Genomic DNA, 26,320 nt, shown 5'->3' on the forward strand with positions numbered 1-26,320 from the left:
CACACACGCACACACACACATGATAGTCTTCTTTCAGTTTCTGTCTACCAAATCCATTCATGAGGCTTCGGTCAGCTTGAGGCCATAGTAGGAGATACTTGCCCAAGGTGCTACACAGTGGGACTGAACCCAGAACCATGTGGTTACATATTTACTTCTTAACCACACAGAGCAGGCACAGCTACATGGCTAGGAAACCTGCTCCCCATCTAGTTTTGTTTTCTGGCCCCACTTAATTATGACAGACAGTTTTAGGTGTGGCTGTGTGGTTTGCTTCCCAACTGTATGGTTCCAGGTTCACTGCATGGCACCTTGAGCAAATGTCTTTTAATATGGTTTTGGCTTGACCAAAGCCTTGTGAGTGAATTTCATCCACAGAAAGTGAAAGAAACTCATGTGTGTGTGTGTGTGTCCTTGTCTTGACATCATGTGATGATTGCAAATAAGTATCACTGTTGTTTGTTTCCAGTCCTCAATGAGAAACATGTCTGACTGCAAGGAATTATTACCTTGTCTGGAAGCAGGTTAGGTTTGCCAATAGAAAGGGCATCTGGCCATAGAAAATCCGTCTCAGCAAAACTTTGTCTGATCCATGCTGGCATGAAAAGGAGGACATATTAGAGAACAAATGTGTGCATTTTACATTATGAAATATTTAATAACTCTATAAAGTTGACCTTATGATTAAACAGCTGCTTCTTTCGTTTATATGTTTAATATATTGTAAATCCAGTCAAGATATATCTAAATGCTGCTGTTTAGACAGCATAATACCTTCTCCTATTTTAATATTTTCATATTCTCTGTAGCAGCTGAAAGTAATTGCTTGTATAGAACAAAATATTTTCATAGCAACTCAAAGAAATAAATATAAATCTATAAAACCTCTCTTTAATCAAGCTGTAAAGTTTGATATATGTTATTCAAATTCCAGAAACATTTGGGAATAATTTCTTGCTCTTACTAGTTGTATTTAAATGAAGTTTATTTGGTGTACATGGCTTATAAGTTATGTTATGTCTAACCTTATATTAAAATTATTAAAATGCTATTATAACTGAATATTTATAAGATGGGCTCTTAGTTCATGGTTCAGAGGATTGGGATTTATTACGAATATTCTTTGCTGTTTTTGTTCTAATTGTTCAAACGACCTCAAATCCGGTATTTAAGATTGGTATATTATTGTACCTTGGTACAGGTGTTGCTGTGCAGCTAAGAAGCTTGCTTTGCAACTAGATGGCTTCAGGCTCAGTTCCCCTGTATGACATCTTGGGCATCTTGTACTATGACTTTCAACTGACTAATGTGTTGTGGGTGATACACATTTACCACTTTAAAATGCAGCACATTTGCTGGTCTAAGTAACAACATGCGGTCATGGAGGCCACAAACTGGTCTGGTTGTTGTAGATTAGATTTCAACAGTTGGTGATTGGACAGCGATTCTGTTGTTCAAGCGATGAAATAAGTGATGATTGATGAAGCATCTGAGTGCAGAGTAGATTATGGATTAACGAAGGAAATGCTGCATCTTCTTTTGGTAGTAAGAAGACATTCTTTATGTAAATATCAAATCATAATGCTGCTTGGTATCAGGAGTTTGATGTATGACAGTGAAATATGGGGAGCGAAGTCAAAAGGTTTGCAAGTACTGGAGAGGAATGGGTAACGCATCAGTAATATGACTCAGCATGTGCGAATGATTAGGTATTGTCAAAAGGAGGCTGTGTGTGTGTGGTGGGGGGTGACAATGATGGTGATGTATGTTGGATGAAGTACTGTTAGGTGGTGGTGGTGGTAGTAGTAGTAGTAGTAAAGATACACAAAAGAGATACAAGTGAAAGAAAAACACTGAGATGGTATCAATTAAATTAGCCCTTTAGCATTTAGATCACTCTGTCAAATGTAATGCTTAATCATTCACATTGTTTCCAATTAATCCTGTTCAAGAGGAATATCAACAATATTCGCTTGTAACTCTGTTCATTTTTTTATGTGTAGACTTGAAATTTTGTCAGTAGCTGTTTAAATACCAATGATTTACAGGAATATGTATTGGCATTTTAATATTTTTGAATGGTGTTCTGAAGATCTTCACTTTTTTTTAAAAGGAAAATATTAGAAACCTCTATATCTGACCTATTTAAAGACAAATCTTTGTTATTTTCTTTCAGTTTCTTCCACAATTTTGAAGCCTTTGAATATAAATTCTTCCAAGTTAGAATCACTACTTTCTGAACCCGTATCAGTGATTATAAAAATATAAATCACCACTTCAAGTGACAAAAAGAAATGTGTTGCCAAAAATTTCACAGTTGCATTTAGGTAGAAAAGGCTTTACCTCGAAAATATGAGATTTTAATGGTGTGATTGTTTAGTTTTAGAATGATATTGGAGGGTTAGTGTGAAAGGCCAGATCTGGCTGGTTTGAACAAAAAATGGGTAGAATATTTGAGCTGGATGTGGCCGGTTTAAATGATAAAGAGTTAGATCTTTAAAAGTTAACTTCACAGTGGAAACCATTTAGAATTGGAGAAGGATTGAGATTGGCTTCAGTTTCTAATTAAAATACAGATTTGGGTTTTATGGATGATGAATCTAAAATAAAACGCTTTTTTAAAAAAATAATTGATAATTATTGATTCCTTCCACCCCCTTTTTTAGTTGCATTTAGGCTTTATAGGGTGAAACAGACTATTTTTTTCTTTCTGCCAAATTTAGGAAAATACATGATGCAAATAACCACCTGGGAAGAGAATCTTAAGTCCCAATTTTTGGCGTTGTGAAATTACTCTTATATTTCAAATTCAATTTGTTTCCATTCTTTATTCTATTTTGAGCAATGTACAAATCTATGATATTGAATAGTTATGGATAAACTATTATTGTTTCTATCAATTATTGTTTCTATGAAATCTAAAGAATCAATGTGATTTGTCGTTGGGTAGTTGTTGTCGTTTAACCCCAGGTCAACCCTGATCAAGTGGATATATCTTTGATCTTCTTGTTTTATTCATTGGATTGTGGCCACGCTGGCGCATCACCTTGAAGGGTATGGCTGAATAAATTGACACCAGTACTAATTTTTTTTAAAGTCTGGTACTTAGTCAATCAATCTTTTTTGCTGAATCACCGAATTCTGAGGATGGAGACAAACTAGCTCTTGTCAAGTGATGGCAAGTGGGGTGCACAAAGATCCCCACTACTCATAGGCTTCCCAACAGTTTCCATTTACTAAATTCACTTACAAGGTACTGGATCAGTTCTAGGCTATAAATATAGTAGAAGACACTTGCTGAAGGTGCCGTGCTGTAGAACTGAACCGGAATTCCCTAGGTTGCAAAGTCAAGCTTCTTCAGTTATTTTCATTATTACTGTCATCAAGAATGCACAATTCTGTGTCATCTGTAACAAAATTGAGAGGTTTTCTCTTAGACTTAAAATTGTACTCTCAAAGTTACTAATAATGATTCTAAAACGTGTTTTGATTGGTTAATATACCAAGTTTCTTTGGCAACTAAATACATAAAACAATCGATTCAATGTTTTTTCTGACATAAATTATCTAGCAAGAAGTGCTTAAGGAGCAAAGAATGGTGAACCAGTGATGTATATATATATCTTTTTTTTTTTTTTTTTTTTTTGTCTAAATCTAATATTTTCATAGACAAGCTAACGGCAAACCAAAGAAAATACACCTACATGTTGTTCTGAAAAATAATCAATCAGATGAAGAACATGGGATTTGCTGTCAGTTAAATTGATAGGATTTGGGGGGAAAGAATTTCTACAGCCTCTATGGCATGTTGCCAGTGTTTATCTTCCCAATTTTATTATGATCGGCATTCACAATTTTATTCCTACTTTGTACAATTTGTGAAAAGTACAAATCTTCTTTAGTGTTGTGATTCATTTCGGAATATTTCTCTGAGCTGTTGAATTAGTATGTTGAATTATGTATGTGTATGTTGGAAGTGGTGTTCAGCGGCTGGTTGGATTTCTCTTTATGAAAGAACATTCTGTTTTCTAGTGGAATAACCTTTCTAGAAAAACATCTGCACTAACAATATGCACCAGCATGGGAAAATAGATGCAATCTCATACTGCCATATTCCTTTCCTTTTTTTTTTTTGTTTGTTTTCCTTTTCTCTTTTTCTATTCTCTTATTAACTCTCAATAAACCTTTATCTGCATCAGAGAGCTGCAGAGAAACTGTATTTCATTATTTTTACCACAATTATTTTGGAAAAAAAATGATTTGCTGTAAATATCTTTCCAACTGCAATGTGTGCGTGTGTGTTGAGCTTAGCATAATTTTATCTTTCTAAAATCTCTTTGCATCTGTAATTTATATTTTTATTTTAAATAATATGTCAGCTGTTGGTAAGAGTAATTCATTCTATTTTCATTTGATTAAAAAGGGAAAAAATGCTGCACAAGGTGAAATTATTGATATTTCTCTTTTTGTCTTATTTTTCTATTAGTCAAATATGATTTTCAAGTGTTGAAATTATAAAAATTATGTATCACTGGCTGTTTCAAAAAAACGACATGTTTCGTTTATGCCAATCTTTTTTTCTATGGTGTTTTCTATGCTTGTGTCTTTTCTTCCTGAAATTTCTGTTTTCACTTCACCAGTGAGTTTGACTGACAGCAGCTTTTATTACTTCATCTCTTGTCATGAATCATTCACCATGAACAGCAGTTGCATAACTCCTACGGTTTAATCAATGGTTTTTCTTCATGCTTAAATGAGGATCATCATCATCAGCAAGCAGTAACATCATCATTGTTTTAACATCCACTCTTCCATGCTTGCATGGGTCAGATGGAATTTGTTGAGGCAGATTTTTCTACAGCTGGATGCCCTTCCTGTTGCCAACCTTTGCCTATTTTCATGCAAAGTAACATTTCCTCCATGACCAGACATGGTTTTCATGGAAGATCGGCAACAATGTACACTGCTTGCATAACAGTGAAACCTGCTTACGACTACCACATGGAGTATCTTTTACTTGTTTCAGTCATTGGACTGTGGCCATGCTGGGGCACAATCTTGAAGGGTTTTAATCAAACTCCAGGACTTTTTTTAAAGTCTGGTACTTATTCTATCAGTTTCATTTGCTGAACCAATACATAACCAACACACACACAGCAGGCTTCCACACAGTTTCTGGCCAACATATTAAAGAACAGCAGTAGCTCAACATGTCATGTATGTAAACAACAAAATGAAACCATTGACCATGTTGTCTCCATGTGCAGCCTTCATGCACCTATATAGTATTTCAACTGGTATGATAGAGCAGCACAGTATATTCACTGGGTAATTTGTAAAAACATGGATCTGCCCCATGAGTAACACTCACACACGCACATGCACACATACGATTTCTTTCAGTTTCTGTCTGCCAAAGTCACTCAAGGCTTTAGTCAACCTGGGGCTATAGTAGAAGACATTTGCCCAAGGTGCCCGGACCCATGTGATGGGGAAGTCATTTTCTTACCACACTACTTACTTTCGATGTCTTCTACTATAGCCCCAGGCCAATCAAAACCTTATGAGTGGATTTAGTAATTGGAAACTGAAAGAAGCCTGTTGTGTGTATGTCAGTGTGTGTGTTTTAGTGTCTCCTTTTCTAGATATAGTTGTAAATGAGATTCACCATCATATAAGTTGTGTCCTTTATTTCCAGTCTTTCATGAAAACATGTCTGACCAAAAGGAAGTATTACCTTATTTGCCAACATGTAAAGTGTTGGTGATAGAAAGAGCATCCAGCTGTTGAAAATGTACCTCAACAAATTCTGTTCAGTCCATGCAAACAAGGAAAAGTGGATGTTAAGATGATGATGATGATGACACAAAAACCTCCCTTGTCACTCTCGCTATCTGGTATGCAATGAACCTGTGATTGGCCATTGATAAACTTCTAATCAATAAGGCTATTCTTCATCAGTTGCAATACAAAACTAAAATAAATTTGATTTGTTACCTTTGTAATATTGATTTTTCTATCATCTAATTAGTCTAAACATAGTGTGTTATTAAAAAAATTATTATTATTGCATTATTTTCAATAATTAATTATAAATTTCTATTCTAGAATATAAAAAATGAAAATGTTTAACTTCAGTAAGAGTACAATTTTAGATACAATTTTTTTGGGGTGGGTTATTATTAGTAGAGTATTATTATTATCATCATCGTCATTATTATTATCATTATTATTATCATTATTATTATTATTATTATTATTATTAAGGCAGCAAGCTGGCAGAATTATTAGCATGCCAGCATGCTTAGCAGTATTTCATCTGTTGCTGTAATGAGTTCAAATTCCACTGAGGTCAACTTTGCTTTTCATCCTTTCAGGGTTGGTAAATTAAGTATTAACTCCAAGATTCCAAGTTCGATTCCAGGCAGTGAGCTAAATAATAATAATAATAATAATAATAATAACAACATAGAAAAACACCTTAGGAATGAGAACCCAGGTTCGAAATTTCCCCAAGACACCTGATGAAGGCTGGAGAGTATATCAGCCAAAACATTGTGTCAACAACAAGCAAGATAAGGACAAATATCTGTCAAATGTAAATAATGTACCACATGGTGGGACTGAACCCTAAACCATGTGGTTGGTAAATAAATTTCTTCACCACCCAGTCATATTATTTCAGTATATTTTACAATTCAGTATATTGCCCCTATTATTTCAGTATATTTTACAAAAGGAAAGCCACTTATCCCACATCTTCTCTTCCCTGATAATATTCATTTTGTTTTCCTGGATTTATTAGAAATGGTAAATTACCATAAATCAAAGCCTTTCATATTAGATTTGTCACATTGATTTTCTTTGTGCTTCAGTGTTCTCTCATAATGCAACACATTTTTTTCCTCCTCTTGAAACTATCTGCAGCATTCATTTAAGTATTATTAGAAATTTACCATAAAGCATATCAAAATTCCTAGCAGACATTCCCAGTAATAACAAAGTAAATCTGTTTGAAGAAATATTCATGAAGTGTGTCGTATAAATTTTTTAATGATTTTAGAACTGTTATTATTAAGGTGGAAGCTTGAAATCCAAACTGCTATTGTCTATTAAGTGATGTTTTGTTTTTTCACTGTGTGACACTTGCTGTTGAAAGTTTTTAGCAATAAAGCAATTTAGATTTGAATTGATTTCATTCTAGTGTGCATTTAATTGCATCATAAACCCATAAAGGAATCTTAAGTTTGTGTATGTGTGTGTTTACACCTAATATCATGTTTCTGAGCCAGGCTTCTTTCTTTTTTTTTATTTGAAGCTGTGACATTGAGAAAGATGTGTGTATGTCTTTGTGTTTTTGTGTATAAAGTATTGCATTTATCCTCATTCATCATTGATCCGGAATAACACAATATGTTCCACAAATTGATCTGTGATAACACGGGTTTCTGATCGAAGATTCTGCTTGGACCACAAAAGCTTGCCTTGGAACGAAACCTAGTTTTCCCCATTTGTTCATCATCATCATCATCATTATTCAAAGTCCATTTTTCATGCTGGCACAGGTTGGATGGTTTGACAGGAGCTGGTAAGGCCTGGGGCCACACCAGGCTCCTATTTTCTGCTTTGGCCCTTTTTAACACCAATCATTTTACAGTGTGTACTGGGTGTGTTTTATACAGTACTAGCATGGATGCTCCTTACATGGCTCCAGCATGGGCTGGTTCTATTATTCATTTATCACTAATTCATTAAACAGTTTTTTTATAAAATCAAACATCTGTGCTAAATGAGAATAGATGTATTTACATTGTGTGTGTGTGTGTGCGCGTTTGTGTGTGTCTGTGGTAATAACATAGTTATATGTCTGAGGAAAGAGGGTTTTGCCCAAACCTCCTGAAGTCATAAATTATGAGAGATGGAAAAATCAGAGTTTAAGAGGGAAACCAGAAACTCTTCAAGGTGGCAGCCCTTGAAATGAAAGACTGTATGCTATGTACAGAATGTTGGAAGAAAAGTAAAATACAGCTTTGATTGTAGGGAAAAGGGTGCAGTGGATTAGCTTTTAGTGGTTACTGTGGTTTACAACCAATTAGTTTTAATAAACTGAATCCGGCAGAAAGAACTGATTGGTTTGGGGATAGTTCATTCTTTTGTTTTTGTTTTGTTCTTGTAATTAATTGAGTTGATTGGTTGTGGCAGAGATTTTAATGAATTAATAATGAGTGTCTTTCACAACTTTGTAGTTCTCTCTTGATGTCAGTATTTGGCTCCGGTTTGCTGAAATAAAGCGAATGGGGGATAAAGCATCTCCAGGATTGAATGTCAATCTATCTATTGCTTGTAATATTTCTAGAAAATGTGGAACTGAAACTTGAGCAACAGATATGAACACAGGCATGCAGGTTTTATTGTATGGTAAGAAGTTAGCTTTCCAACCATATGGTTTCAGGTTCAGTCCCACTATGTGGTACTTTTGACAAGTATCTTCCTCTATAGCTCTGGGCTGTCTGAAGACTTGTGAGTTGGTTTGGTAGACGGAAATTGAAAGAAGTCTCTCATCTGTGTGTGTGTGTGTGTGTGTGTGTTACTGTTTCCTTACTAGGATGTTGTGTGATAGTTGTATGTGAGTGTCATCGTCATGTAAGCAGTGTCCTTTATTTCCAGTCTTTTGAGACATGTCTGGTCATGGCAGAATGTTACTATACTTGGAAATGGGTGAATGTTGGTGACAGGAAGAGCATCCAGACATAGAAAATCTGCCTCAACAAATTCCATGCTACCCAAGCAAGCATGGAGAAGTGAATGTTAAATGATGGTGGTGATGATGATGATGATGGTTATGATGACCTTTGACAAGCAAAGTTAATCTTTTTTGACTTTCTTTCTTTGGCATCCATCCTGTTGGAATACTTTATTATTGTCTGGACTTAATCTGTGTGGATCTTTTCCTCCTGATTGATTTATGCATGGCTTTCATCCAAGACACTTTCCAGATAATCAGCTCCATGTTTTGAGCTTATAATTTTCCCAAAAATGTGCTCAACTTACGTAATCTACATAAAGCAACTTACTCTTTCTACACATTCTAATTATGTCGGTAATTTACAATCTCAAGTTAAACTAAGTCTCAAGTGTTTACAACCAAGTCATTTTTCTTTATGTCAGTGATTTATATTTCATTGAAACACACAAGCACTAAGCATTATTATTTTGTGATTCATCTGGGATCATAAAGTTTTCGTAAAATGAAATTGTTGATGTATTTTATATTTTTAACATGTTTGAGCAGACCATTTTATTAACAAACCAAATCCACGCAAATGGGTTTGCTTAGGGTTAGGTCTATTGTGTGATTGAGAAACTTGCTTTGCAAGTACATAGTTTCAGGTTCAGTCCCACTGTTCACTTCTTTGGCCAAGTGTCTTCTACTATAGCCCTGGGTCGACCAATTCCTTGTGAGGGAATTTAGTAGAAAGAAACTGTGTATCATGTGTGTGTGTGTGTATATTTACTCTTTTACTTGTTTCAGTCATTTGACTGCGGCCATGCTGGAGCACTGCCTTTAGTCGAGCAAATCGATTTATTCTTTGCAGTCCTAGTACTTATTTTATCGGTGTGTTTTGCTGAACTGCTAGGTTATGGGAACGTAAACACACCGCCATCAGTTGTCAAGTGATGTGGGGGGGGGAGGCAAGCACAGACACACATACACACATATATATGTACATATACATATATATGACTGGCTTCTTTCAGTTTCTGTCTACCAAATCCACTCACAAGGCTTTGGTTGGCCTGAGGCTATAGTAGAAGACACTTGCCCAAGGTGCCATGCAGTGGGACTGAACCTGGAACCATGTTGGTTGGTGAGCAAGCTACTTACCACACAGCCACTCCTGTGCTTATATAATATATATATGTGTGTGTGTGTGTGTGTGTGTGTGTGCTTCCTCTACTGCTTAACAAGCAGTATTGGTTTGTTTACATCCTTGTAATTTTTGTGCTTTAGCCAAAGAGATCAGTGCCAGACTTAAAAATAAGCACTAGCATCAACTTGCTTCTTTTAAACCTTTTGAAAGCAAGTGCTCCAGTATGGACACAGTCCAATGACTGAAACAAGTAAAAGATAAGAATTACCTTGGTTTTGTTTCTTTGTAATCATTTTGGAGAGAGAGTAACATCAAGCATTTTTCTAGTGGCACCATGAGGTCTAATGAATAACCTCCATGACTTCTTTCAACAAGTTTTATTTGCTTGATATGGAATCTTTGTAGGATTATTACAAGAGCTGTGTTTCTGTTTCATTCCTTCAGGTATTATTTCAAAAACACCATCTTATTGACTAGATACTGACAAGTTTGCCACACTTGCCTGGGCCCTCAGTGTAAAGGGTGGGAGCCAATACTTGCTGGCATTTTGTTCAGTGTTCTGACAATTCTGCTAACTTGCCATCATACCAAACATTCTGCATTAAAAAGGATATCCCAAGGAGAGAAAAAACAAACAAACAACTTGTATTAACACTCTGTAACATTTCAGACTTTCTCTCTTTCCGTTTTACATTCTCTTTATTCTGCTAGGTGTGTGTATGTCTGTGTGTGTGTACCCTTGTCTAGACATCACATGATGGTTGTAAATGAGCTTCGACAGAGATTGTTCATTTCCAATCTTCTATGAAAAATATGTCTGGCCATGGGAAAATATTACTTTGTTTGAAAACAGGATGGTGTTGGTGACAGGAGAGGCATCTGGCTATAGAAAAATCTTCAATAAATCCTGTTTGACCCATGCAAACTGGTAAAATGGATGTTCAATGATCAATGATGTAGGTGGTAGGAAAATTCAGCCTTATTCCAGCATTGTTATGTTCCTTTCATTATACTCCTTATGTCTTTCAATTAAATTCTAAAATAATAAAAGCAAAAAAAAAAACCTTCATTGGTTTTCATAAAACAGCCATAAATCTTTTTGTGTGTCAATTTATAAAGATAGAGTTTTGAACACAACATAGCAAGAGATTCTTAGATAAGTTTATAGTGGAAGTTTTGTCTCAAAACTCCCTGGTGACTTAGTGGTTAGGATAGTCAGTGGTTGTACGGTTGATTCTTAGCAGCCGGCTGTGTCCTTGAGCAAGACACTTTATTTCCCATTGCTCCAGTCCACTCAGCTGGCAAAAATGAGTTGTACCTGTATTTCAAAGGGCCAGCCTCGTCCCATTCTGTGTCACGCTGAATCTCCCTGAGAACTACGTTAAGAGCACACGTATCTGTGGAGTGCTCAGCTTCTTGCACGTTAATTTCACAAGTAGGTTGTTTTGTTGATTGGATTAAGTCGAACCCTCATCATTATAAGCTGATAGAGTGCCAGTTTTTTTGTTTTTTGTTTTTTGGAAAAGTGCACATTATTAGGCTTTTGGTTGAACTTCTGTGTATATAAAATAGATGCACCATAAAGGCAATGGATGTACTATAAAGGTAAAACAGTTAGGAAACTGGAATTTATCAAAATGTATGAAGTATAGAATGAAGTAAATTCGCAGTCACACTTAAATACACACATGTATACAATAACGATAAAGATATCCATTAATTTAATTAAATATTTTGTCACTCAAATTTCAAATAAAATTGCAGTGAAATGAAATATTTTGTAAAATTAAATATAGACGTAAATTGATATTTCTTTTAAGTGCATCCCACTTTGCACAATGCAACCTTGCAGAAGAATGTTTACTGTAAAGTCACATTTTAGTTGCCATTCCTCTGAGAGCTTTCTTTCTTTGATGCTGTAATTCTCTGTACATTCTCTTTTGAACATCAATTTCTTGTTTGATGGAAATTGGCTCAATTCATTTCTCTTTGGTAGGCTTTTACCTTTCGCCTAACATTTTGTATGTATGTGTGTGTGTGTGTGGTGGGGGTTGAATAAGAAAGTTCACGTTATAATATGGACTGTGTACAATAAGTGGTTATGTTGTGCAGTAGTTCTCAACCAGGGCCCACGTAAGGTTTTGTTGTTAAAATTTAGTCCATTCTGCTGGTTGGTTGGTTGGTGTTAAGAAGGGCATCCAGCTATAAAAACCTTGCCAAAACAGACACAGAAGCCTGGTGCAGTCTTCTGTCTGGCCATCTCCTGTCAATCCGTCCAACCATGCCAGCATGGAAGGCAGGTGTTAAACAATAATGATGACGATGATGATGAATAAATTGGTGATACTTAGATAAAACAAAAGAATATTAAAATTTTTTTTTTTGGTATAATTCTTAATAGTATTTAATTAAAAAAATATAATAGGTTTTCATTTAAACATTGAATGGCTATGGGGGCAGGGTCCAGTAGAGCAAAATAGCAATCAAAAGGGGTCCATGAGCAAAATGTGGTTGAGAACCATTGATCTAGTGAAATCACAGTTTGACAAACATAGTAATGATATTTACATGAATATTCTCTTTTAAATATGACTCAATAAGTGTGAGTGGCATTAGGAAAGTTGACGATCCCATTTCTTTTTTCCTGTAAATCTAAGACCTCCATCTGCCTTTGTAGCGATCCAGCTAGTTAGTTATGGAATTCTGTTTGGTCACTGAGGTTCCAGCAATAATTTTGTCTCCATTTAGCAATTCAAGGCAAGATTTGAACTTGGCATTGCAAAATCATGAAACCCTTCATTAATGTTGGTTTCTAATTTTGGCTCAAGTCTACCAATTTCATGGGAGTGAGTAAGTTGATTACATTGACCCCAGAGTTTAACTGGTGCTTCTTTTATTGACCCAAAAGGATGAAAGGAAAAATTGACTTTGGCAGAATTTGAACTCAGAACATAGAGATGGATGAAATGCTGCTAAGCATTTTGGCCAGCGCACTAATGATTCTTCCAGCTCACCACCTTGAAACATCATCATCATCATCGTTTAACATCTGCTTCCCATGCTTGCATGGGTTGGACGATTTGACTGAGAATTAGTGAGCCAGAAGGCTGCACTAGGCTTCAATCTGATCTGGCAAAGTTTCTACAGCCAGATGCCCTTCCTAATGCCAACCACTCTGAGAGTTTAGTGGGTGCTTTTATGCGCCACCAGCACGAGGGCCAGTCAGGCAGTTCTGGCAACGACCACACTCAAAAGGTGTTTTTTACGTGTTACCTGCACGGGAGCCAATCTGGCAGCACTGGCAACAACCACGTTTGAATGTTGTTTTTCATGCCGGTAGAGCGACTCTGGCAACAATCATGCTCAAATGGTGCTTTTCACGTGCCATTGGCATGGGAGCCAATCCATGGCCCTTGTTAATATTAATAACAGTGAAGCATGCCATTCTGTAGCACCTATTTAGAGGGAGATAAACTCTATTATTAAAGATGCAGAGTCAAGATATAAAGTGTTGATCCCTTGATTTGTAATGCAACTCCTTGTCATCATTTGTATTCTGTTGGTAAATAAAGAATCCATGTTTATTTTATCTTTTACTTGTTTGTCATTGGTGGCCATGCTGGAGCACTGTCTTGAAGAGTTTTGGTCAAACAAATTGACCCCAGTACCAATAGTTTTATTTATTTATATATATTTTTTAAGTTTAGTACTTACTCTATCAGTCTCTTTTACTGCATTGTTATGCTATGAAGACATAAACATACCAACACTGGTTGTTATTCAGTGATGGGGAGTGACAAACACATGCGTGAGTGCATGACCTATATCTACAGTTTCCCTACAAGATCTACTCATAAAGTATTGGTTGACGCAGGGCTATAGTAGAAGAGACTTGCCCAATGTGCCATGCAGTGGGCCTGAACCAGAAACCATGGGGTTGCTAAATGGGCTTCTTAATCAAATTTATTGAGGTTTATTTCTCATTTTATTTAATAGAATGTCAACAACATAATGTCTTTGTTTTTTTTTTGTTTTTTTTTCAAATATTTGTATTTTATCATTGTCTATAGTTTATGTTGGTGAATAACATTTCTGGGATGGAAATTACTATTTTTAAATCTCACAACGTGAGATACTCTAACAATACTTTGTAGTAAATATTGTTTGCCAACATAACATGGCAGTTCTGGTTTAGGACTAATGTTGCTGTAATTTAGGCCCAGGAGACCTCATTTCCAGCTGGTTATATGACAGATATTGTTTTGAGCTGAGTGGAGGTGCTAGATTCCCTTGTTTGACAATATAAGGACACAGATCGTATCATATAGCCAGCTGGAAACGATGTCTCCTGGGGCTAAATTACAGCAACATTCTTCCTAAACCAGGACTGCCATGTTATGTTGGCAAACAATCTTTACTACATTTCTGGGATGTTTTATTAATTTGAAGATAATTTTTGAAACTTGAGAGTTACTTACATTTCTTTTATATTGGTTCATGATACCTAAATGGAATAAGAATTAAGTAGCCTATTCTTGAGCATTGAAAATACTGACAAGTTGTAGGCAAATCACATCATGACACAATGTGTTGCATTTAGGATTTCTTAAAGAATACCAGAATTAGTTGATAAAAATCAAATAGCAAGATAAAGATTTTTAATTCATCAGTTTTTGGGTGGGGTTTCATCCAGATTTCAGTAAATTTTCTTTGTTATTTCGCTTTTAATCTTCATAAATCTATTTTCTTTTTGCTTCAGGTAAAAGCAAGGAAGCAGAAATTAAGCGCATCAACAAAGAATTGGCAAATATTCGTTCCAAATTCAAAGGTAAACTTTTGATTGCTTTACTTCTCTTTACATTGAATAAATCCTATCATCTGATGGAGGGGGGTTTATTTAGTTATTTAGTCTCCCCACTTTTTTTGTTTTGTAAAGGAAAATAGCATGAAGATCCTGTTTATATATTGGTTTCTTTTGACTAAGTACAAAGTGAATTGGTGGGTGTTATTAATGGAACCAGTTTAATATTTATTTTAATGACTCTAAAACAAGTATGAATTCCTTTTGATCCCCCCCCACGCGCCTAAAAAAATTTGCTCAGGTAAAATGAAGTTACTCCCAGATTTCAAAGTGAACAAAAGCATGTCGGTTGCACTTAAAAATTCTTTTATAAAATCTGCAAAAATTCTATATATTGAAACAAAAATTTGTTGGATCACTTCATATTGAAAAGCCAAACAAATGTCAAATATGCTGGTTTAAGAAAAGCATACAAACAAAAATAAATAAAAAGATTTGAAGAATCAAAGAATTTCATTGAAACATCTTCAGGCTTGTGAAAAATCATGCAGAATCAAAACTTTTTAATGTTAAGACAACTCAGATTCTATCTTTGGAATCCAACTGATTACTTTATATTAAAAAACAAACAAAAACAATTACTATAAGGAAATTAAAAGGAAAAATAGTTTTCAAGGATTAATATGGATAAATTTTTACCCTCACTGCACTGATTAAATTTTTGCTGGTGATATATTAATTATACACAAACCAGTTCTTGCAACCTCTTTCTGTCAGCTGGTAAAAATAAAACATACATACAACTTCGTCATATAAAGCAGTGGTTCTCAGCTGAGCTCCACATAAGATTTTGTTAAAATTTATCTACAATAAATTTCTACTAGGCACAAAATATTTTAACATTTTTTTAATACAATTCCTAATAATATTTAATTATAAACAAATAATGACTTTTTAAACCTTGAATAACTAGGAAGGTCCATCTGATTAGAATAAGAATAAAAGGGGGCCATCTGAGTAAAATAGGAATGAAAGAGGTTCATCTGAGTAGAATAAGAATGAAAGGGGGCCATCTGAGTAGAATAGGAATGAAAGAGATCCATCTGAGTAGAATAGGAATGAAAGGGATCCATCTGAATAGAATGGGGATGAAAGGGGCTCATCTGAGTAGAATGGGAATGAAAGGGGTTCATCTGAGTAGAATGGGAATGAAAGGGGCTTATCTGAGTAGAATGGGAATGAAAGGGGCTCATCTGAGTAGAATGGGAATGAAAGGGGCTCATCTGAGTAGAATGGGAATGAAAGGGGCCCATCTGAGTAAAATGGGAATGAAAGGGGTCCATCTGAGTAGAATGGGAATGAAAGGGATCTATCTGAGTAGAATAGGAATGAAAGGGATCCATTTGAGTAGAATAGGAATGAAAGGGATCCATTTGAGTAGAATAGGAATGAAAGGGATCCATTTGAGTAGAATAGGAATGAAAGGGATCCATTTGAGTAGAATAGGAATGAAAGGGATCCATTTGAGTAGAATAGGAATGAAAGGGATCCATTTGAGTAGAATAGGAATGAAAGGGATCCATTTGAGTAGAATAGGAATGAAAGGGATCCATTTAAGTAGAATAGGAATGAAAGGGATCCATAGGTAAAAAATGGTTGAGAAACCTCGATATAAAATGTGGAAAATTTCAGAAAGTATCCCACTTTCAAAACTGAGTTAACTCAGTCCCTGTGTTTCAAGAACACATGCATGGAACCGAGTTCCCATTCATTAAGGGTTAATGTTCACCAGATCAGTTTTCAAGTCTATCACAATTAGTTTGAAGAAATAACAAAGGTCAAACATGGGACACATCAAAATACCCAAAACACTAAAAGGAATGAAAGCAAGAAATATTAAAGAACTGAATTTAAGGTTATTGCAGAAATTTTAATGTTTCATTTTTGATATAAAAAAATGTAAAATCAAAATGACTTTTTGATGTCATAGCAACATGGATGCTGTGTCTTTAGAGTCAAACTGGTTTCTATATTTTGTTCTTGAGAAAATTCTATCCCACCAAAGAAATTTGTCATCATTTTGTTATTGTTTTAATGTTTCATGCTTGCATCGGTCAGATGGAGTTTCTAAAGCTGGATGCCTTTCCTGTTACCAACCCTTACTGGTTTCTAAGCAAGGTAGCATTTTCCCCAAGGCCAGCATATTGGAAATGAATGACATTCATTTACAACTATGGCACAATGTCAAGATAAGGAGACACAAACTTACACTTGGCACACACACACTCACATGATTGGCTTCTTTTAATTTCCAGCTTTCAAATCCATTTACAAAGCTTTGGTTAGTTCAGAATGGCTATTTGCTTTCCGATCTATTTTCTTGTTTCTTTTTAGACATCTTGATCCGAATACTGAAATGAATGTTTCCTCTTTCTAAAATGACATTGATGGGTTTTTGTTTTTGTTGTTGAAATTTCTTGTTTAATGCATTAACATGATCAAAGATAGCAGCCCAATGGAATTATAGAACTTGTCTGCATGTTTTTGATCCTGCGGAAAGGTTTTTAAGTGCCTCTTCTCAGATACATCACAAAACAGTCACATGTTTAGGGCACACTGCTTAACAACATTAACAATCTTGATAATATCATTGATGACAGCCACCAGTTTAGGTTCCTGTTCACACCCAATGTTGGGGTTTTGCTTTTTGACCAAAGCAACAAAACCACTAATAGTGTAATATAATTGGAATTCCATCAACAGATACACCAATGCTGTCTCTCCATCTCAGACCACCACCTTGTGCATTGTGATATGTGTCACCCTTATGGAAGGTTCCATTTCTAAGAGAGATCTGGAGTAGAGATAGCAGAAAAACACATCTTTTTCAAATGTTTTAAATCCATGTAAATTTGGTAATCGCATCAGTTGTGAAATACTCCTGACGTTTGTAGTGCCATCGGGTTGTCTGGTAAAATCTTCTCTTTGATTAAAGAAATCACTTCTTGTTCTCTCAGATTTTGGCTAAAATAGATCACTGTTTGTGCAGAGACAAAGACACTGAAGCCAGTTATATGGTTTCTTTCTGCTTACACATTTTTTTCAATCATTTTCATAACTGCAAATCTGACAAATTGTTTCATTTCAATAGTACACAGATTTTTTTCCTCTTTCAAGGCAATCACTCAGGTTAACTTCAAAGCTAATGTTGGTCAAATTAAATTGTCTTGTTCCTTTCTAATTTTTTGTCTTTTAATAACTGTTTCTAAATTCTCAAAATATTTCTAGTTTGGAAGAGAGATACAAAAATGTAAATTGTCAAAGAATTTCTTCAACTGATTCTTTTTTGAAATACTCAGAATTCAGTTCTTTTGAAACAGATGACACATGGCTTCACATTTCTTTTGTTCTCTGATTCTGTAAAGCCATAATTGAACTTCATCAGGAATTTCCTTTTCCTCTTCTCAAAATTAAAATCAATAAATAGAATTCTAAAACGTAAATGGATAATCTTTTTTAGTTCAGAAATATTAAAAGTTCTTATATAATACATGTGTGTGTTTATGTAAAAATATGAGAAATATATATTCATTCATAGTCATAATTGATGTATCTAAAAAATAAAAATAAAAATAGGTACAGAGAAATCTAAAGCAGACTAGGAAAATTATTGCAAAGTATTTATAGATTGAAATTATGAAAAGAAAAATTTGACTTATTTCGAAACTTGATTTTAATTACTGTCAGAGCTGACGTAGACTTTCCCACAAAAACATGTTGAAGCAAATGAATTAAGGTGTTTGTTACACTGAACAAGTCAGATGTTTTCAAACTTGGTACAAAAATTGAAAAGGAATTTCTGATTTTAGGTTTCTATTCTCACTAATATTTATTTGTTCCTAGATTATAAAAGATGTATTTTATATTAGAAAGCATGCACATACGTATATAAAAACACACACACACACACACACATGCATTATACTGTAAAATGGTTGGCATCAGGAAGGTATCCAGCCATAGAAACCATGCCAAAACAGGTACTGGAATACAATGCAGTCCTTGGGCCCATCAGATCCTGTCAAACTGTCCAACCCATGCCAGCACGGCATCTGGACATTAAATGAGGATGATGTTAATATATCACTTTTATGTTGAGCAGGGAGAATAAGGTGGTTACTTTTTAAAAATACCTGTCAGGGCTCTTAGAATTGATATCTACTATGCATCTGTTGTAGCAGAGAATTACGAAATGCATAGCTTTTTTTCTTTCTTTTGTAAGACAAAAAAAATTGTTCTTTACTCTTGCGTCCTGGAATATTTTTACAGAATTTTACCATGAGATTAACCAGCAAGCTTTGTATAAAGCAGGATTTTTATGCTGGCTTCTTAATTACAAAATATTTTAAAGAATATATTTAAAATAAAGGCTAATTCCTTATATCTAATTCAGCCATCAGCCAAGTGCCTTCCCGGTGCATCAGCCAGGCTCTTGTTTTTTTCAAACCACTCTTTGATGATATCAGTCCACTAATGTCTCTGATGGCTTCTTGCTCTCTTCCCCTCTACACTTTCTGTCAAGATGGGCTTAGGCAGTGACTTCTGGCACATTATATATCCAAAATATAATAGCTTTGTGGACTTGATTCTAAACACTTGATGACTTTGGACTTTTGGCTTTTCTTAATGCTAAAAATTATGTTTTTCAGTTTAGATTTAATTATGTCTATAATTTTAAAATATAGCTCTAAGCTAAATACCAGAATAATTTTTAAATCATCTATCATTAAAAAAAAATGTAATAAAAAAAAAATCAAAGAATTTATTTTTTAACCAAAGAGAAAAATAAAATTTTAATATGATAAATAAAAATAAGACAATATTTATGTAAAAAATAAATTAGTGATTTGAAATAAGTAAGCAAATAATTAGAATATTTCAAATTATTTTGAGCTTTGTAATTTTGCTTAAAGAGAATTTAAGTATAATAGTTGTGTGATTTCTTGCAGCTCTGTGTTCTGAGTTCAAATTCTGCTGAGATTGATTTTGCTTTTCATCATTTCATGATCAATAAAAATAAACACTAGTTGAGCACTGGGGTTGATGTTTGCCAAAATTTGAAAGAATTCTTTGCTCACTCTTGTGAATTGCCTTGTAACTCTGTGAATTACTCAATGCATTCTTAAGTGTGTACATACCTTTCTTTGAGAGCTTCTAATATTATTCAACTAAATATGTGTATGTGTAGAATCAGCTTCCTGCTTCAAAAACTTAAGGACAGTAATGTGTAAAATGTAAAGAAAACCATCTCTTTTCAAATCTTACAAAGGCAAAGTGTGCTACATTGTTTGTATTTATCATTTTATATGTGAAGTATGAATGTTGTAGCTTCAGTAGTTTTGACAAGAAAAATATAGAGTTACTCTAAAATTTTTACACCTCACTAGACATAAAATTTGAATAACATAGTTTTGCTCCCATATCAATGAATTAAAAAAATCAAGAAAAAAAAACATTTTCAGACAAAATGATAAAAACTAGAAATATTTGAAAAATGTAGTCTAAAATCTCATTTATGCAACAAAATAAGAAAAATATACAAAAACTGTCAGCAGAAAGTGTCAAGCAATAAAAGCATCTCTTTATTTTGTTTCTTGGGAAAGTCATTATGCCAATAATAAACACACGCATGCTCTGGTTCTGTTTCACTTCTTTTATTATTATTAGTCAATTCATTAACTTTGAACCAACTAACTAATCAATTACATAATTAATCATTTAGTCAGTCAATCAGTTATGATTGTCAAAGTCCTTTCATTGCTATTCATGCCTTTTCTACTCCCAGGTCTAAGATGTCTTTCATCACATGCATTACCCTTGAAATCTTAAATTTTAGCCTATTTGGGTTACCACACCCTTCTTTTCCAATCCCTGCTCTAAACCTTCAGAGATGGAATTGAACACTGCAAAATATTTTGTCGTATGCTTTATTGATTACTATGGGGTTAATTCCATCCACATTTTACCTTTTGACACATGAATAAGGATTTCTTTTGGTGAGATTTTTGTGATGAAAAAGTCTTTTGAATTTTTGCTAAATTATTTTTTACCACTGTCATATCTTTTGGTTCCTCTTGGCTTCTGTGTTTGTCTGCATATCTACTAGCTCTCCCTCTTTCTTTATCTCTGTCCCCTTCCCCTCTGTCTCTGCCCTCTCCTCCCTAGTTAATTCTCCATATTATAAATGTTACATTGATTCAAAAACAAGTTTTAAAAATAACAATAGAACACTTACTGACTAAAAGCAAAGTCAATTTAATTATAAAATTAATTTTGACTGAGACTTCAAGTTTCATATGGTGACTTCATAAACTGTCAGATGAAACTTGAAGTCCCACTCAAAACAAATTTGATGATTTCCTCTACATTCCCAGTCTGCTGCTAATTTTTCTTTCACCAAGATTCTCTCTTTCAATTTCCCATTGTCACACAAACGTTTTAAATCAATTATACCATGCAAATCTAATTTCCATTGTCATGTGTGTCTTTTTCCGTTTTTTGCCTTTTATTAATCTACTCACAAAAATACCTTTGTTGACATGGCAGTCATAAATTATACAATGAAAAGTATTTATTTCAATTTTAAATACTGTCCCCTTATTAACTTTTCATGAGTTTGTCTTATTGTATAATTATCCTTTTCTTATTTGCTCATCCATACTGTTTATTTTTTCTTGTCATTGTTATTAAACTGTATCATAAAAATTAAAACTTTATACATGAATGGACTGTTAGATTATTTTAAGATTTCAAAGCCAGTTAATAATTGCTAATTTTTATTTTAATATTATCAGTGATTTTGACAGAAGCTCTTATGATATCTTTCTTTCTGCTCTTTATTAATTTTAGGTGACAAAACCTTGGATGGCTATCAAAAGAAGAAATATGTCTGCAAACTGCTGTTTATCTTCTTACTGGGTCACGACATTGACTTTGGCCACATGGAAGCTGTCAACTTGCTCAGTTCCAATAAATATACAGAGAAACAGATCGTAAGTATTTCTAAACCCCAGCACATTTCTTTGCAAAGTTCAAAACCATCATTATCATGATCAGTTTAACATCCCTTTTTCTGTGCTTGTATGGTGAAATGAAATTGTTGAAAGAAATTTTCTACAGCTGGATGCTCTTCATGTCACCAACATTTACCTACTTCTAAGCAAGATAATCTTTCTCCTAATCTTTCGAAGAATGGACAGCACAGTGGCCAGACATATTGTCATAGAAGATTGCAAATTAACATCGCCACTTAGATGATGGTGATGTTTGTTTACAATCAGTGTGTGATGTCAAGACAAGGAAACCAAAACACACACACACTAGCACAACTACTGTCTTTTGGCTTCCATCTCCTAAATCTTTTCACGAAACTTTGGTTGGTACCAAGGCCTGTAGAAGATTCAAAATGCAATGCAGTAGAACTGTATCTGAAGCCATATGGCTGCAAAGCAAATGTCCTAACCAAATAGCCATTTTAGCACCTATACTATATAGGCCTATACTATAGGCGGTAGATACACTCTGTATGGTGTCTATACTATATGTAGATAAACTACTGGCGAATCTATCCGACTGGTACTATTTAGTTTGTCATGCCTTATGCTGCTGCTGCTGCTGGCTGAAAGACATCTCAAACTGCTTCTTTTATCAAACTCTTTGATATCAAAGACAATATTAATTATAATGAATGACAACATGTTGTTTTTAACACTTTGTGGACTGAATAAGTTCAATAATGGATTAATTTCCTGCAGAACCGCTAAATGGTGAGGAGAGGAAAATCAATGGAATATGATCAGTTCATGTAATGTATATGATGATGATGATGATTATCATCATCATCATCATCAACATCCACTTTTCCATAGTTGCATTTGTCAGACAGAATTTGTTGAGGCAGATTTTCTAGAACCAAATGCCCTTCCTGTCACCAACCCTCACCTGTTTCTAAGTAAGGTAAATATCTTTCCATAGCCGGAAATGTTTTTATGGAAGATTGGAAACCCAGGACACCAATTGTCTCAGAGAGTGACACTTGTTTACAACTATTATGCAATGCCTAGACAAGGAGATACCAACACACACATACATGTATAAGTTAATGTTTGTTTTTATGTTCACTCAGTTATAATAAAAACAATTTTTGGCTTTATACAGTTTCTGTTAAGTTAAAAATCTTCCTTGTATATATGGGTTTTAGTGGAGTTGTAATTAGGTTTTAGAATGGATTGTTATGGAGAGGTGTTTTGGAGAAATTTTTATTGATTAATTTTGAGGTTATGTTATTGTTTAGAATTTATTTATGCATGTAGAACTTTGTAAGAGGGGTGTGAATATCTACTTAGGTGTGTCCCTTTTGGTAGGTAGGTGTAGGATATGCCAGAAGTTTTTGTCTTTGGTTTTATTGACTTCAATCTTTTGCTTTGGTCAAAGGTTCAAAGTTTAGTCCAGTATTTAAAAACTTAGTAATTTGGTATGTCAACTTTTTCATAATAGAATTTGTTATGGTTTCACAAAGGAGTGTGAGTAGGTGATATGTTATAGCTAACCGATTTCTTTCCTTGTTATTATTACTTAAGGTGAGGGTTATTAGCGGAGCATGTCATCATGTTGTTAGTTTTAAAATTGGTCTATTCTGTGCTTTGATGTTCACAAGAAGATAAAGAAATGTGCAGACCAGCAACTGCTACACCTACCCACATTCATCATCAAAAAGTTGACACACCCAATAACTAAGTTTTTAGATACTGTATTAAACTTTGAACCTTTGACCTTTATATTCATTTCTTTATTGCCCACAGGGGCTAAACATAGAGGAGACAAACAAAGACAGACAAATGGATTAAGTTGATCGACCCCGAAAGGATGAAAGGCAAAGTAAACCTTGGTGGAATTTGAACTCAGACTGTAACAGCAGATGAAATACTGCTAACGATTCTGCCAGCTCGCTGTCCTCTTTGACCTTTATATTATCAAAGCAAAAGGTTGAATCCAATAAAACTAAAAATAACTAAAAAAAGCTCCTGACATGTCCTATGCCTACCTACCAAAAGGGACACACCTAAGTAGATATTCACACCTGCTTACAAAGTTCTACATACATAAATAAATTCTAAACAATAATATAACCACAAACTTAATCAATAAAAATTTCTCTAAAACACCTCTCTATAACAATCCACCCTAACACCTAATTACAACTCTACTGAAACCCACATACCTAAGGAAGATTTGAATTCAACAGAGACCATATAAAGATCAACTTCAGTGTATCACAGTCCGATGATGGCTTAACTGGCCAAAACTTTGAAGTCACTGTCAATAATATTCTTGTTTAATAATATATATATATGTGTGTACAGCCATGCCTGTGCTTGTACGTTTATTTAAAAATAGAAGCCGTAATGATTATATTGCCCCATTTCTATTTTTAAAAATTAATTTTTTTCATTACACATCTAATTCTTTTGTCCTTTTGTCCTTAACAAAAATGACTGAAAAGTCAAGCTTTCGATTTCAAGTCCATCTGCAAATTTGTTTGATGATCATGCACAGAGTTGGATAACAACATCTCGTTGCTCTACAGTTTTAAAAACTGGTTGTTTTCATTCGTTCTGAGGAGCCACATACCTTTATAGGTTTTGTTGTGTATCAAAAGATTCATCTGTTTGCTTTTGCACTTGACACAATTGCTTTCACTTCAGTAGCCATTTCTACAAATATAACTTATTTTAAAGAATATTCCGATGGCAAACACATACTTTGTGTTTCTGTGAAAAATTGAGTGGCTGTGTGGCAAGTAGCTTGCTTACCAACCACATAGTTCTGGGTTCAGTTCCACTGCGTGGCACCTTGGGCAAGTGTCTTCTACTATAGCCTTGAGCCGACCAAAGCCTTGTGAGTGGATTTGTTAGAGGGAAACTGAAAGAAGCCCGTCGTATATATATGTGTATATATATATATATATATATGAGTGTGTGCGTTTGTGGGTCTCTGTTTGTCCCCACCAACATCGCTTGACATGCGATGCTGGTGTGTTTACGTCCCCATAACTTAGCAGTTTGGCAAAAGAGTCTGATAGAATAAGTACTAGGCTTACAAAGAATAAGTCCTGGGGTCAAATGACTGAAACAAGTAAAAGAGTATTCTGCTGCCAAATTGTGTTGTAAAAAATATTCTGAGTAATAAACATTAGCTGCATTGCTTACAGTTATTGAGGTCAAACTCTGTTGTTTGGGTTCTGTACACAGATCCATTCACTGACCTTATTATTTGTGCTGAAACTAATTGCCACTCCCTTAGCACACTTGATTTGTTTGAAGAAAGGACAAACTTGCATAAAATCTCTGTTAATCATTTGTGTAAATAATAAAAGGAAAAAAAAAACTCAACTAATATAAGATTTTTTAAAGACAGTATTGTGTGATTTGAAGAAAATTTAATTGCTATTTTTAGCAGGTTGAGGGATGTTGGTTGTTTAGGAAATTAGCATCATCCACTGTTTGTTTTTAAATTTTATACATAACATAGCAACAAACTGTGTCTAATAAATCTCTATCTGAATTCAAATTTTAAAAAAGCAGGAGCAATGTTGACCTTATTGAAAATATATCATTGGATTAAGTCATCCAAAATCCATTTAGGGCTGTTTTATTTTCCTTGTTATTTTTAAGCAATGCAAGAAATGGGAGTTAAATCCCAAACCACGAAAAAGCTATTCTTATTTTGGCATGTTGAATGTAGGTGGGCAGGACAATTCGAGAGAATTCAAAAATGATTAGTATATAACATATAGTGTGTGTGTGTGTGTGTGTGTATCCTAGAAAGGTGCCTAGCCCATTGCATCTGATTACTTATGAAGAGCAGTTCAGTACTTGGTGTGTTGGCCTGCTAAGAACAGTAATGCCTGGTGTTAGAGACTACTGCTTAATGTTTAAGATCCTGCTGCAGGATGTGGGGTGACAAGTTATCTAAGTAGTTGTTTTACGGGGAATTGCAACATGGTGTATGCCTGAGACATAAACCCAAGAAATGTTTTTGGGATGTTGTCAAGGCAACCTTAAAGCTTTTAGTGGGAATGTTGAAGACTGGGAGCAGATGACTGATTGGTTTTGAAAGATGCAATTTATGATGGTCGTTAAGCATTTGAAGCACAGAGAATTAAATTCTCCTGCCAGAAAGGAACTTCGTTAACAAGACCTGACTTCATTCTCAGACACTTTTCTGCCTGAAACTGTTTGTGACATCTGCAGCAATGTCAGTTTGTCCAAAGCCAGACTTGGTAGTCAGATGAGACTTCAAGATGGCATTCACTAATTTATGAGATGACCTTCTGTAAAGAAGTGGCAATCTCTCTCTTTCTCTCTCTCTCTCTCTCTCACACACACATACATGCACATGTGTAAGTGTGTATGTGTCTGTTTTGACATTGAATGATAGTTATAAATGAGTGTCACTGTTACATAAGCTGATTCATTTCCAATTTTCTGCAAAAACATGTCTGGCCATGGGCAACAGAGAAGGGCATCCATCTGTAGAAAATCTGCCTCACTCATACAAGGATGGAAACGTGGACATTAAAATGATG

At 34.6% G+C, this 26,320-nt stretch overlaps 1 protein-coding gene across 2 annotated transcripts in view; it reads left to right on the forward strand.

The window, feature by feature from the left end:
- LOC115213914 (AP-2 complex subunit alpha-2) overlaps positions 1-26,320 on the forward strand; it is a 173,231-nt gene that overhangs the window by 95,290 nt on the left and 51,621 nt on the right. For both annotated transcript variants that reach the window (XM_029782892.2, XM_029782893.2), the window contains exons 3-4: positions 14,632-14,700; positions 21,583-21,725. In XM_029782892.2, the coding sequence (XP_029638752.1) occupies positions 14,632-14,700; positions 21,583-21,725 (212 nt within the window). The remainder of the gene's footprint in view (positions 1-14,631; positions 14,701-21,582; positions 21,726-26,320) is intronic.

The sequence above is a fragment of the Octopus sinensis genome, linkage group LG7 (assembly GCF_006345805.1).
Source record: "Octopus sinensis linkage group LG7, ASM634580v1, whole genome shotgun sequence".
In the NCBI taxonomy this organism is placed as follows: domain Eukaryota; kingdom Metazoa; phylum Mollusca; class Cephalopoda; order Octopoda; family Octopodidae; genus Octopus; species Octopus sinensis.